This window comes from Engraulis encrasicolus, chromosome 21 (genome assembly GCF_034702125.1).
Source record: "Engraulis encrasicolus isolate BLACKSEA-1 chromosome 21, IST_EnEncr_1.0, whole genome shotgun sequence".
Taxonomy (NCBI): Eukaryota; Metazoa; Chordata; class Actinopteri; order Clupeiformes; family Engraulidae; genus Engraulis; species Engraulis encrasicolus.
Genome location: NC_085877.1, coordinates 995,045 through 1,010,107, shown reverse-complemented (window position 1 = coordinate 1,010,107; position 15,063 = coordinate 995,045). Strand labels below are relative to the sequence as shown.

Below are 15,063 nucleotides of genomic sequence, written 5' to 3'. Positions count from 1 at the left end.
AGGCAACACAAAGACACACACAAAAAAAACATGCGCACACGCACACACACACACAAATATTATTTTGATTTTCTAAATATGATTTCAAGGCCCACTTGGAATACTTTCAAGGCCCACAGTTTGAGAATCGATGTATTATAGTAAGAAATGAGAGTTTTGTAGATCTAGGCACGACAGGGATGTCTAGCAGAGCGAGGGCGAGGAGGGGTCATTAGGTGATCACCGTGGGGTATGAGCAGCTATGAGTAGGTATGGCAGTCCTCTTCCTCCTGAAATTCACGACCAGCTCCTTTGGTCTTGGCTGTGTTAAAGAGCAGGTTGTTGGCTCTGCACCACTCCACCAAACGGTCCACCTCATCTCTGTAGGCAGACTCATGCCCCCTTGCAGTAAGTCCAACTACTGTGATGTCATCGGCAAATGTCACTATGGTGTTACTGAGATGGGCAGGGAAGCAGTCGTGGGTGTAGAGTGTGCACAACAGAATTGGTTACTCATTTGGTTACTGCAGGGGGGTCGCGGATAAAAGGGACATTGCTTAAAAACGTTTGGGAAACCCTACAAAAAATTGGGAACCACTGCTATAGTCAGCTGCAGAGTGTTCATTCCCACTCCTGACACATAAACATGCCACACAACACGCACACACAGAAATAATTATCTTTGATGTTTTGGCTGTAGGGCTTGCATTGCCAACATAAGACACACTGTATTGTAGCCTACAGACTGTATAAACTCAGGGTTCAGTGATATTGACACCACAAGTGATCTGTACTGTCTGTAGCTTTCCCGTGCTGACACTGAATTAGGCTTAGGCCTACTGTATAGCCTACGTATAGTCCAGACACCCAAAATTAGGCATATACTGCAGTATGCCTCTATGATATACTTCAGTCACTTACAGAAATGTATTGTAATAACAGTTACACATGTCTAGTGGCATTGCAAAGTCCCCGCAACAGCTTTGACTACATGCTAACATTAGGTTTATCCTGGTTTTCTGACAGGAATGTCTGACCAAATATCACTGATCTAAGTCTCATCAGTGTACCTTCCTTATCGCATACTACATATCATATAGTTATTCCATTACATTAGCATAACTTTACCTAATCTAATATCAGCTTGACTAATTATCATTAATTTGTGGTTATTTATGCTAATTTGATGAAGTCATCACATTTATAATCAAATGGCAGACGTAATCTTTACCATTGCACATTTCACCTCAATTTCATTTACTTTTTTATTTGTCATTGCTTAGGCCCTATGTGTGTTACTGGTTGTATATCATGCCCTGCAAATTTGGTAAAGGTTTATCCGAGGACTTACTGCTTGCTGCAATGTTAGGCCTATAACAAACTGAAGCCACTTTCCACCGATATGAGCCAAGATGGTGAAGATTTTCCCCAAGAGAGATAATTTCATACAACGTTGGACAATATCAAAAGACGTTGGCCCATTTTACAGTAAAGTTACAAGTTTACACATTTCATTAGAATTTGGACTTTGGGCCAACAGGTTTGGAAAGGGACATTTGTTGATCGTTTTTGAAGAACTAGTATGTATGTTTGGCCACCTTGCACAGGTATCTCAAATGGCTGTGGAGAAATACAGGTCAACAAATTGTCTTATTTTTAGCATCCAATTATGAGGCTACTACCCCGAAGCACTGACTATGTGAAGTGATGGTATGTTAGTAGGACACCTAGTGGTAGAAATGCTGATTGGCAAAATTTGTTTTTTTTTTACCACACAGTGTGTGTATCATTAATCAGTAAAATCACAAAAAAGCTTCAAACTAGGGAGGAGAGTTGTATGAAGTTATATGGTGTAGTATGAAGATTATGTTGATCCACCTGTCAGCTCCTGAGACTTTTCACATTTCTTGATGGTAAACACAACAGGACCGATCATTTTCCGAAACATGCCAACCTAAATCATAGTTTTTTCATCATAATGATGGAGATAGATGTCATAATGCTGCAGTGCAAACACAGATGATGTTTAGCAGCAGGGTGGGATGGGTGGCTAAGCTTCACAACATCCAAGTGAAAGAAAAAAGTCTTTGGGCTTGAGCTTGGGTGTCTGTAGACAAAAAAGTAAAAGGCCTACACATGTAGTGATGCACACGTTTATTTTATTAAACTTCAAAACATTTAGTTGTGTACATGATGTGATATAATGAAACGCATTATAATTACAGTTCTTCCCCTTTATGAAGATAATTTGATAATACACAACCAACACGGTGGGGGAAATGTATGTGTAATTATGATGGTGGAACTAACATAACATCTGATGGTATAGGGTAAATAATTAGCTAGATTGCCACTGTGGTGAGTTACAAACACATTACACAAAAAAGTATGAGTTAAAAACACATTACTTGCAGTAAGTTGCTACAGGTAGGCACTATACATACACATTTAGCTAAAATAGCAATGTAGTAATGATTTCAGCTAATACACTGCACTTGAGCATTATATCAAGTATATCTAGCAACTGCTTTGGAGAAACGCACCCCAGAACGGTGCCAATCATACCTGACTACTACATAATAAAACATACATAAACAATGTCCTTACTACTAGAGACATTTTAAAAAGATAAAAAAACAGTGATTTATCCATTACTTGATAGGGCAGACATGGACTGGGGAGATTATAAGAGGAGCAGAATTTGTACCTTTCTCATTATGACTGGGGCTGAAGTATGGATAGATTTTCTCAGTAAAGGTGACATGGGTAAATGAGTAGATATGATTCCAGCAATCTGCATCATAAAAGGAGATCAGACCTGCATCGTAGTCCACAAACACCCCCACCGTTTGGAGCTTCCCCTTCAGGGTGAGGGGAACAGCGGGACCCGCATTAGCCCAATAAGTCCCATCTCTCAGCCATATTGTCCAGAATCCATATTCAGGTCTCAGGTATATGTCTCCCTTCCTGTTAACAGACTCCTTGGCCACTCCTACATCCCACGTAGTCTTCCCCTTAACCTGAACCTCATAGTAGAATTTGCCAGAGGAGAAGCCCTCTCTTCCCAACACACAGGCAGCATGATTAAACCTCTTTGGAGTATTTGGGAGATTCTGTCGTGTGTTTCCATGCTCTACTTGTTTCCCATCAGCAGACAGGATAAGATGGGGCTGTGCTGTATCAGGATCCAGGGTCAGATCCACTAGTGGACAAGGTGAAATGAAGGTCAATTTCTATATCTGACCTTGTTTATTTTTATCACAATTTGACACAAGTTAAAAAGTAGGTAAATTCACACGAAGGTACTTGCGATGCAAATTAGTGTTTAAGTTCTATAGGCCTAGTCATCAGTATACCGATATTATAGTTCCACATGCATTCTACTGTAATTCAACCTGCATTTTATTGTAATGCTGTTTTGCAGGGAAACACATAGGATACTAGTGATAATATTTAGATACTAACACACTCACCTGCATGTTGTTTAATGTTTTTCATGTCATGTGATTCTGAGGATGAGAATGGTAGAAAAGGTTATCCACACAAGTCATGTTTATTTACACAGCATTCCACATGACAATTACTAGAACCAATCAGTGAAACAAACAGGACAAAGGACATGAGGACATACAGGATGCATTTCATGGTTATTTGTCAGCCAATCAGAAACAAGCTGAATCATCATTAGCCATCATTAATCACAATTACATTTGCTGTGGTGTGTGGGTTTTCAGACAATCAAAATATAGGCCTACATGTATTTGCATAGGCTATTCATAAACAATGCCGGATTGGCCATTATAAGTAGGCCTTTCGGGACATTTCCTGGCCCAAACCATGACTTTGGTGAGGGTGGCCCGTTTGGACCATGGGAAAATATTTTTAAATTCAATTTTGTCACAACTATTCTTTATATTATGATCAATTGTAGGCTTACTCTGCAGAAATATTAGGCCTAACCATGACAGCGCAGCCACCGGTAGCATCACAGCAGATTATTAAGGTGCAACCATCTAGGTCAGTTTTTCCCAAACTTTTTTCCCTGCGCACCCCCTTGTACATTTCAATGTGGTTCGTGCACCCACCAAGCAAATTTATGGTGCGCTGATGGCCACGCAAGTATGGATTTACTGCGCATTCACTGCACATTATGCATTATATCGTTTTGGGGAATCCTCTTTTCCAATAGTCAAGGAGTTAAACTGCACTTCAGATGGACCCTTCCAGCATACAATTCACCATAAAATAAAAAAATAAAAAAATAAAAAATAAAATATTCATTAATGCTAGATATAAAACACACATATCCACCATTGCTCTATTCAGCTCGCGCACCCCCTAATGGCACCCCAGTTTGGGAAACCCTGAACTAGGTAATTATCTCCTCCCAAATGTTCCCGTTGGTTTGGTCCAAGCCTCGCCTTTTCTGTAGGCCTATTGTGGGAAAATTTAACATTAAGGTCGTTCATGATGGCATTTTTTCAGTCAGGCCAGGCCCATCACTAGGTTTGGGAGACAGGGGGGGCTTATAGCGCATAGCGCGCGCCAACATTTTTTCAGCGCACCTGCTAAGGTTTTGTCTATGAATCATTATTCATCATTATTTTAAGAGCAAAGAAATCCCGCACACTGTCCATTCCTATGCCTGTTACGATAACAAATTTTGCCAGACGATAACTTGGCCAAGAAATTATTGCGATAATCGATAATATTGTCTCTCTCGCCATTTTCAAACAATATAATGTGCAATAAAAAACACTGCTGCTATCCAAGGTGCAGCCTCCTTATTGAAACATTGAATGTAAAATTTGGGGCAGCACCCTCAGAGGTTTAAATAATTAAGATTGACGTCTGCTCCAAGAAGAAATGTGTCAAACAATATAAATTTCAATATATATATATATATATATATATCGAGGATCAGTCTGGAGGTTGACAGGGTGCTGAGTGACCTACTTTCGAAAAATTAAAAGTTAAATAGCATAAAAACAATTTGTGCACAAACGTTAATTTTGCCTGCACAAACGTGCACAAACGATGCACAAACGATTCCAACCATTTTGAAGTCATTTGGATGTTAATGGGGTGCTGAGTGACCTACTTTCAAAAAATTCAAAGTTAAATAACATAAAAACGGTTTGTGCACAAACATTAGTTTTGCCTGCACAAACGTGCACAAACGAAGCACAAACGATTCCAACCATTTTTGAGTCATTTGGAGGTTAATGGGGTGCTGAGTGACCTAAGGTCACCAAACTCTTAAAATGTAAATATCTTAAAGAGGGTTTGTGCACAAACGCTCATTTTGCCTGCACAATCGTGCACAAACGAAGCACAATCGAACCAAAATGCTTTTAATCAGATTTTCAACATATGGGCTGCCAACTTCACACAGGTTCTGTTTTCCCCTGTAGTGCGCAGCGCTCAACCGTTCAAATTCTCCTGGTGTGTGACTGATTTAAATCCACAAATCCGATCTTGATGATTTGCTTGCGGACTGCCTACTCATTAGGTCTAAATAAACAACAAATATAGCGAAAATCACAAAAAGAACAGACAACGAATCTCGGGGTTGGAGGCGCATTTAAATAATAGGGGGAACTCGGCGAGGTTTAAAATAACAGCCTCAGAGCAAGTTTGGCGCGACAGTACCACTATTTCATGTTTGCACAAACACGTCTTCGTCGTGGATATTGGGTTGCTGCGCATGTTTCAAAATGAACATTTGCCTCCCTGTTGGAGCTGTTCATTCCCCTCTCTGAGGAACATTGCACGCTGACTGACACTGGAAGAATAGTGCACTCCTAGAGTCTCTAGCGCTGATTCTTTGTCGACTTAAAGTGGCCTAGATGTGAATTAAAATCCCGGCCTAATTATAGGGCCCACTCCGGCCCTGTTCATAAATAGGCCTAAATACAGTGGAGTGTTGGACTTGATGCTTCTCAAATTCAAGATTCAAGATTCAAGATTCAAGATTTTTATTTGTCACGTGCTTCCTTGTGCAAGCACAATTGGCAGTGAAATGGGGATTGCAACTGCTCTGTGCTGTGTTGGATGGTGAAAAATAAAAATAATAAAATAAAATAAATTAAAATAAAAAATAATTAAAAAATAGTTATTGTCTTAATTCAAAAAGCGGATGGCTTGAGGAAAAAAACTCTTACGCAGTCTCTCTGTTCTACATCTTATGGAACGTAGTCGTTTCCCTGAGGGCAGCCTTTCAAACATGGAGTGACTAGGATGGAATGTGTCTTTCATAATCCTTTGTGCTCGTGTCTTTGTCCTTCTTGCATATACATCTTGCAGCCCTGGAAGGATGGTGCCAGTGATTTTTTCTGCAGCATGCACTACTCTGTGCAGGGCTATCTTGTCCTGAGCTGTGCAGTTGCCATACCATGTTGTAATGCTTCCTGTAATTACTGACTCAATCGTGGCAGAATAGAAGGACTTCTGCATGTCTGATGGAATTCTGAACTTCCTTAGCCTCCTGAGGTGGTACAGACGCTGCCTGGCCTTTTTCACTACGGTGGTGATGTGAGGTGACCAAGACAGATCTTCAGAAATGTTGACGCCTAGATACTTGAAACAGCTCACTCTTTCCACAGGGGTACCAGAGATTTCCAGTTGAGCATAGTTCTTCTGATCTTTTCCTCTTCTGTAGTCCACCACAAGTTCTTTGGTTTTGGTGACGTTGAGCTCTAAACTGTTCTCTGCACACCAGGATGACAACATCTCAACCTCATTTAGGTAGGCTGTTTCATCGTTGTTGGAGATGAGTCCTACCACCACTGTGTCATCCGCAAATTTCACAATGGAATTGGAGCTGTGGATAGCTGAGCAGTCATGGGTATAAAGGGAGTACAACAGAGGGCTGAGAACGCAACCTTGCGGCGCGCCGATGTTGAGGGAGATTATGCTAGAGGAGCAGTTGCCAATCTTCACTGCCTGAGGTCTGTTTGACAAGAAGTTGAGTATCCATGCACATAGAGAATGACAAAGTCCAATGTTTTTCAGCTTGGATACTAGTTTTGAGGGCACGATGGTATTAAATGCTGAGCTGTAGTCAATGAATAGTAGTCTTGCATAGTTGCCCTGTCCTTTATCCAGGTGAGAAAGGGTGGTGTGAAGGACATGGGAGATGGCATCATCAGTGCTCCTATTTTCACGATAGGCAAATTGAAGGGGGTCTAATGAGCCAGGGACAGAAGAGCAGATTATATTTTTAACAAGCTTCTCAAAGCACTTCATTACAACAGATGTTAAAGCAATGGGGCGGTAGTCATTCAAACAGCTTGGATTGGCCTTTTTGGGTACGGGTATGATAGTTGACCTTTTAAAACAATTGGGACCAGTGGAGCTGGCTAAGGACAGATTGAATATTGTTGTGAAGACAGGAGCAAGTTGATCAGCACAAGATTTTAACAACCTTCCAGGAATACTATCTGGCCCAGCTGCCTTTCTGCCGTTTACTTGCTTAAGTACTCTTCTAACATCGTGCATAGACACTGATGGTAGAGGACAAACACCGGTGTGTACATCAATTGCATCACATGCGTTACTGTGAGTGCGCTCGTCGTCACTGACCTCAAAGCGCGCATAGAATGCGTTGAGCTCGTTGACCAGCGTTGAGTCCGCAGCCATGGTCAGAGGGGGTCTTTTATAATCAGTGATCATTTTCAACCCCTGCCATACACTTCTACTGTCGTTGTTACTCAGATTCAACTCAACTTTCTCTCGATATCTTTTCTTGGCCAGCTTCACTGCTTTTCTGAGCTCATAACAAGTTGATTTATATGGCGCCATATTTCCAGATAAAAGACATTCGTTATACGCAGTTGTTCGTGCGTTCAGGGCTTCACGAATAGATCTGTCGACCCATGGCTTCTGATTTGGGTAGATTTTCAGTTACCGTGGGAATGATGTTAGAGGCCAGTTCTGAGATGAAGCACGTCACCACGTCAGTGAATTCGTCTATGCTGTCGGAGCTCTCCCTAAACATGTCCCAATCCACATCAGCCAGCGCATCTTGAAGCAAAGCTTGTGAATGATCCGACCAGCGGCTAACCTCTCTCGTGGAAGGAGCCTCTCGACGAAGTCGTTGTTTATACTTCGGTAGCAGCATGACAGCGGCATGGTCTGATTTGCCAAAGGCCGGGAGAGAGGACGCTTTGTATGCGTCTTTGAATGGCGAGTAGCAGTGGTCTAACGTGCGTTCCCCTCTGGTTGGACACGAGATGTGTCTGTTAGTCCAGGAGTTGTGTGTGTAACAGGTTGGTGATCAACAAGCTCAGACTACATATTAATGCTGATTCTATGAGGGACTCCACTACAGCTACTGGATCATGTGATGTGGTCTTAGTGTCGTGCTCTTCCCATGTAACCCCATGCGACTGGATGGCACTGATGAGTCTGCCATAGTTTAAAGAAACTCCCGCACACTGACCATTTCGCTGTTCTTTCTTTAATAAACAACGTTTCGGTACTACACCTTCATCAGGCAATCTCGGAGATTCTTGGAAGATTCTCAGAATCTTGGAGATTGCCTGATGAAGGTCTAGAACCGAAACGTTGTTTATTAAAGAAAGAACAGTGAAATGGTCAGTGTGCGGGAGTTTCTTTAAACTAGGCCTATTGCTGAGTGACCCATGGTGCCATCTCCGACGCACCTGCCAGCTGAGGTGTGCGAAAAAAGCCGAAGTTTAACTAGCCTAATGAGTCTGCCAAAATATGGCATTTGTATAGAAAATGCAGTGAAGGATTATTACATTCCACTGTTGACTCTTTCGTCCAAAGCGACTTACAGTTCTTTACAGGGTATTGTTTAACTGCAACCCTCTGATTTTAAGATCACCATATAGTCGGGGAGGAACGGTAGCCTACCATGCACCCCCCCCACAACAAAACGCCATGTGATTTTTTTTTATCGTCAAGATGTCCTGAATAAGAATTTGAGTGGTAACAGTAATATAACTCACTCCCACTATACTTTTCACATCATATTGTATATGACCCCAGAATGCTCAATGCATTCTAGTAGTACACTGCCAAGTCCTCTAGAGCCATGATTCAGTTGGTTATCATAGCTTATGATATACCATATGAAAGCTTGGAGTCTGCAGTATACATATATTAAACTGTATTTGGTGTAGCTTTTTGCATAGCAACGGTTGCTATGCAAAACATCTTCCTTAGCAACCAACATCAGTGACACAGTTCCTCTGTGATTACATTGCGCTATGATGTCTGGATCTAGACCACTTTTCCAAGGTTCAACATGACTCGTTTGAACCTCCAAGATGTCCTTAATAAGAATTTGAGTGGTAACAGTAATATAACTCATTCCTACTATACTCGTGTACATCATATTGTATATGACCCCAGTACGCTCTATACGTTTTAGTTCTATGTAGTAGTAAACTGCCAAGGCCTCTACAGCCATTTTGCAGTTGGTTATCATAGTTTGTTATATACAATATGAAACATTGGAGTATGTAGTTTATGAACATTGTCATATTTGTGGTGTACTTATAACATTTGGGAAAATATACTTGGTTTAGTGGTATGATGTCTGAGAGCTCTGGGTTTTTTTCCCCTTGATTCTTTAAATGACCAATTCTTACATAAAGACCTTAAAAGGAAATATATTAACAATTTGGAAAAGACCAACCCCTAATGTGATGTAAGCACTAACTACTTGAACTATTGACAATGTTGCAATCTGTACGGCCTGTGTCACTGTCACAGTCCATGCAAGTTGGTGCGCAAGACCACAAGACCCCAATAGAAGGAAACCGGTTGAATCATAAATAAAGTTTATTGAACATTTGGGGAAAGGTATAGTCCAAGGCGGAAAGTTCATTTACTGCTACTGTCACTGTCTGTGCTTGACCAATCACTTTCAATTTCACTCTCACTGCTACCACCACAGTGCACTTTACAGTGATACAGCTGGTGATGATGCTCTCAATGGTTCCTCTGTAGAAGGTGGTCATTATGGCTGGTGGGGCACTGGCATGCCTCAGTTTGCGCAGGAAGTAGAGGCGTTACTGGGCTTTCTTGGCCAGTGATGCAGTGTTGGTGGTTCAGGAGAGGTCCTCGCTGATGTGTACTTCAAGGAATTTTGTGCTGCTCACCCTCTCCATAGCAGCACCATCGATGGTCAGTGGCAGGAGTTGGTGGTGACCTTTCTGGAAGTTGACAACAATCTCCTTTGTCTTGCTGACATTCAGTAGGAGGTTGTTGTCACTGCACCACTTGGCTAGGAGGTCCACCTCTGTCCTGTAGTGTTTCTCATCAATGTTGGTGATGAGACCCGTCAGGGTTGTATCATCTGCAAACTTCACCAGGTGGTTGGTGCTGTGGGATATTTTGCAGTCGTGTGTGAGCAGGGTGAAGAGTAAAGGGCTTAGCACACACCCTAGTGGAGCTCCTGTGCTCAGCGTGATGGTGTCCGAAGTGTTGTTGTCAACATGCACTGCTTGTGGTCTCTGGCACAGGACGTTTAGCAGCCAGTTGCAGAGGGAGGTGCTGAGGCCCATATTGTCCAGTTCGCATATCAGCTGTTGGGGTATGATGGTATTGAATGCTGAGCTGAAGTCAATCGTTGAAGCAGGATGGAGATGACTTCTTTGGTACCGATATGATGGTGACGGCTTTGAAGCAGGAGGGGACAATGGCTTGTTGTAGTGAGGTGTTGAAGATGTCAGTGGAGACATGCTTTAGTTCCTCAGCACAGTCTTTCAGCATCCGTCCAGGGATGTTGTCTGGGGCTGTTGCTTTGTGTGGGTTGATCCTGAGAGCCGTCTTCATGCTATCAACAGGTAGACACAGGTATTCTGTGGGTGGGTCTTGTTTTGTTCCTCGAAGTGTGTGAAAAAGCTGTTGAGGTCGTTCAGCAGGGATGTGTTGTTTTTGCAGCTCCGAGGTGATGGCTTGTAGTCAGTGATAGCTTGGATGTCCTTCCATAGGCTCCGTGCATCTCTGCTTGTGTGTATTCTTGCTTTGCCTTTCTAATGCCTTGTGACAAGTTGGCCATAGCTGTTTTCAGGCCCGCTTTATCCCCAGCTCTGAAGGCTTTGTCTCTTGCCCTCAGCAGCCTGTGGACGTCCCCTGTCAGCCATGGCTTCTAGTTGGCTCGAGTGATTATTGTTTTTGTGTCTGTAACGTCGTCTATGCATTTGGTGATGTAGGATGTGATTGTATCTTTATACTCCTCAATGTCTATTTGGTTGTTGTTGGTGGCAACTTGTTTAAAAATATCACAGTCAGTTATTTCAAAGCAGTTTTGGAGGGCGGATAAATCCCATTCCTAATTATGATGCGCTAATTAATTCTCTCAGACATCATATCATAAACCAAGTCTATCTTCCCAAAGCACACTAGTCTACCTGCACTAAACACACACACACACACACACACACACACACACACACACACACACACACACACACACACACACACACACACACACACACACACACACACACACACACACACACACACACACACACACACACACACACACACACACACACTGCTGCTGGTGTACTTGACAGACCTTTTTAATATTTATTTTTCTTCAAAATGCTACTATTACTATGTCAGAACGCTATAAAGGACTTTTTAGGAAAAGCACAAAAGCACAACAATTACCTCTTAATGTATGTCCTCTACAAGTCTTCTGTTGTCCAGTCTTGCACTTTAAATGTCTGTATGAGCACTGTCTATGTCCATACTGTCTTAAGTCCATGTATAAGTACTGTCTATGTCTATACTGTCTATGTCCTTACCTAGATTAGTCTATGTCTGTATGGGAAAGCAAGAAATGTAATTTCAAATTCTTTGTATGACCAGTGCATGTAAAGAAATTGACAATAAAACCTACTTGACTTGACTTGACTTGACAAATGTCATAGATAGGCCTACACTATGTAATATTCATAAACTACACACTCCAAGCTTTCATATGGTACATAACAAGCTATGATAACCAACTGCAAAATGGCTGTAGAGGCCTTGGCAGTTTACTACTACATAGAACTAAAACGTGTAGAGCGTACTGGAGTCATATACAATATGATGTACAAGAGTATAGTAGGAATGAGTTATATTACTGTTACCACTCAAATTCTTATTAAGGACATCTTGGAGGTTTAAACAAGTCATGTTGAACCTTGGAAAAGTGGTCTAGATCCAGACATCATAGCGCAATGTAATCAGAGAGGAACTGTGTCACTGATGCTGGTTGTTAAGGAAGATGCTTTGCCTAGCAACCGTTGCTATGCAAAAAGCTACACTAAATACAGTTTTATATATGTATACTGCAGACTCCAAGCTTTCATATGGTATATCATAAGCTATGATAACCAACTGAATCATGGCTCTAGAGGACTTGGCAGTGTACTACTAGAATGCATTGAGCATTCTGGGGTCATATACAATATGATGTGAAAAAGTATAGTGGGAGTGAGTTATATTACTGTTACCACTCAAATTCTTATTCAGGACATCTTGACGATCAAAAAAAATCATATGGCGTTTTGTTGTGGGGGGGGGGGGTGCATGGTAGGCTACCGTTCCTCCCCGTCTATTAGGGCATTGCTGCCCCATGATGTGGTCTTCAGTGCAATGCTGGAACCACATGTAGTGTGTCAGCTTGTCCACTGGGTGGCACTGCAGGATCTCTGACGAGTTTGTCATATTGCATAACCAATAATATTTCATTTCTAGAGAAAATACAGTGAAATGCACACATTGTCAAAATTCTAAATTTGTCAAAATGTCTAATAGTCAATAATGAAGTACACAGTACATGTATCTGAGTCAATATATCTGGTTACTGTGCACCTACAGGTCAAGACCTCACCCCAGAAACATAACAACAATGAATTAATTGAATTCTGTCTTTACCTGGTTCACCAAGACGCCTTTGTAGTTCCTCTCTCTCAGCACTGAACTTGGTCTCCAACTGGGATTATAGATTAGAATAAAACAAACAATGTAGAATACACTGAATATAGAATAGAATTAATTGCAGTGGACATGTAGCCATAGCCTATGCCTACCACCAGAACATTTGAACTCCACCATTTAAAGTGTGACAAGTAAACACGCTGACTTGCATGACTTTTCTTCCTATTGTCAAGTTGTTGTTGTGAGTCTTTACCTGTTCTTCTGTGGTGCTGCATTGGAGCTGCAGCTGATCTTTCTCATCAGCGACGTCCTTGTACCGGAGCAAGTCTTTCAGACCTACTATGGAAAGTCCAACGGTAACAGTCAAGACAACAGACCAACAGCACAGCCGGGTTATCGTGAAGCAAAAGTCATATTTTGGCCAAATGTTTACTATACTGAAACAGGCTACTCAGGTTTGGACTAATGTATTGTCCACCTTTGTTATAGACTAAATTTATAGATTAAAATCTTCACCTTAACTTTGGTGCTTTTCAGGAAGATTAAGTGCAAGGAAATCAAGTTAACCGAAAATTAGACTAATTAGTCGATGTCTGATGCTCCTTCCTGTTAAAAAGAGATCAGGTAGATTTTAAATTTAATGCTCACTTGCAGTAACTGTCTGTTTGACTTCCGTGAATTTTTTGACGGTCCTCTGCAACAGTTCCAGCTGGTTGTTGTGTTCGGCCTGTATCTGACTGATCTCTGATGTAGTTTTGAGCCACAGTAATCTGATGAAGATGGCCAGCAAAAGACACAGCACTCCCAGAAACACCACAGCACACCTGTAACGAACTAGTAACAAACATGCATATAGTGTTTTTCTACTTATTACTTTATTTAAATGGACAATTAAAATACCAATAGGCCTACTTACAGATAGTTGAACGGCATTTTTCTGTCTCCTGCGATCGAGTGCTGCAGAGATTGTGACCACTCTTTTCCTCCTCTGGTTGGCGGTCATCACTAACGTCTTGCAGTTCAATGCCTTCAGACATTTCTATTTTAACTCTTGAATTTGGACTAGCAGTAAATATAACTGATTCTGGAAGAGGCTGTCTGAGACTGTCATGGCCCAGATCTGTGGCGTGCCTTTTCACAGCTTAAAACCGTTCAACGGGAAGTGTGAAACAAGGTGTGAAACATATTTTTCCATCTTCCGTCAACCATCAGTGTAAGCATATTGTGATGTGAACTAATGGGTGCGAGTAATGGATACAGCTGCACTCGCTTTCGGGTCATTCCACGCCAAATCAACAGGAGCCCGCGCACTTAGGTCTCAAAAAATTCTGAAAATATTACTGAGTGTACCCATGGTACTTAAGAGAAACACTGTTACTTAATTTGAATGTAAGATGTATACTCTCCATGTTACAGCCAATTTCACTGGGGGAGGGGGGTGCCCATTTTGTTCACACTCTTTTTTTGTCAAAGTTCACAACTAAACCATGTAGGAAGCTCAAATTTGGCATGCTGGTACATAGATAGGAATAGTTTGTTGCAAAACTGTCAGTTTTGGTGTGTATGATCCTGCATCGTCATAGCATTCCCTCAAAGATGATAGAAATTGTACTGGAGTTTTTGGCTGTGCTCTGTTTAGGCCTTCAGAAGACATATTTGTGCCCAACATAGCCTCATGATTTTTTCCCCTTGTAGATACAAGTAGAAACACTCCCATAAAAATCTATAAATAGAAAGGAAACCCCATCAGTGTTTGACCAGAAGACCTTACAAGTCTGACAAATCAGAGCACCAAAACACCTTGTGGGATTGTCCACAGATTTTTATTTTATTTTTTTCTTCATTCTCCATGAAGTCTTCTTTTTAATAATGCCAATGAGACTTGTCTTATGTGATGTTTTCTTTTTTAATTTCCACCCCGAACAATTTCCGTACTCCCTTGCGCATGGTCAGTGGGGGCGACACCATGATGGATAATTTGTGGCCAAATTAACGGCAGCTGTTGGTCAGCAGTAATTACTGGGGGTAATGTGCAGCTGACAAACATTCACGCTGTCCTATGACCTGTTCCACACTCCGACCCTCGCATAAGTGTCATAGCATGCTTCCCTGATGCTTCCTATGGGGCACCTAAGTCTCCAACCCTTCCGGGTGGCTTGTGGGGCTGGGAAC

General features: G+C 41.7%; 1 protein-coding gene across 1 annotated transcript; it reads right to left on the bottom strand.

Annotated features, from left to right (window-relative positions):
• Nucleotides 1-2,610: 2,610 nt before the first annotated feature.
• LOC134438007 (zinc-binding protein A33-like) lies at nucleotides 2,611-7,782 on the bottom strand. Its single transcript, XM_063187594.1, has 3 exons — nucleotides 7,539-7,782; nucleotides 3,453-3,488; nucleotides 2,611-3,181 (listed from the first exon to the last, which is right to left on the bottom strand). The coding sequence occupies exons 1-3, from the start codon at nucleotides 7,780-7,782 to the stop codon at nucleotides 2,631-2,633; spliced, it is 831 nt and encodes a 276-aa protein (XP_063043664.1). The 3' UTR covers nucleotides 2,611-2,630.
• Between the last annotated feature and the right edge of the window lie 7,281 nt (nucleotides 7,783-15,063).

Excerpts from the sequence above, each read along its gene's own strand:
- LOC134438007 (XM_063187594.1), bottom strand. The coding sequence starts at position 7,782 with ATGGCGCCATATAAATCAACTTGTTATGAGCTCAGAAAAGCAGTGAAG. Across the intron at positions 3,489-7,538 it reads TGACGACGAGCGCACTCACA|AATCACATGACATGAAAAAC; the intron begins GTAACGCATGTG and ends TCTCATCCTCAG. Across the intron at positions 3,182-3,452 it reads AAACATTAAACAACATGCAG|TGGATCTGACCCTGGATCCT; the intron begins GTGAGTGTGTTA and ends CTTGTCCACTAG.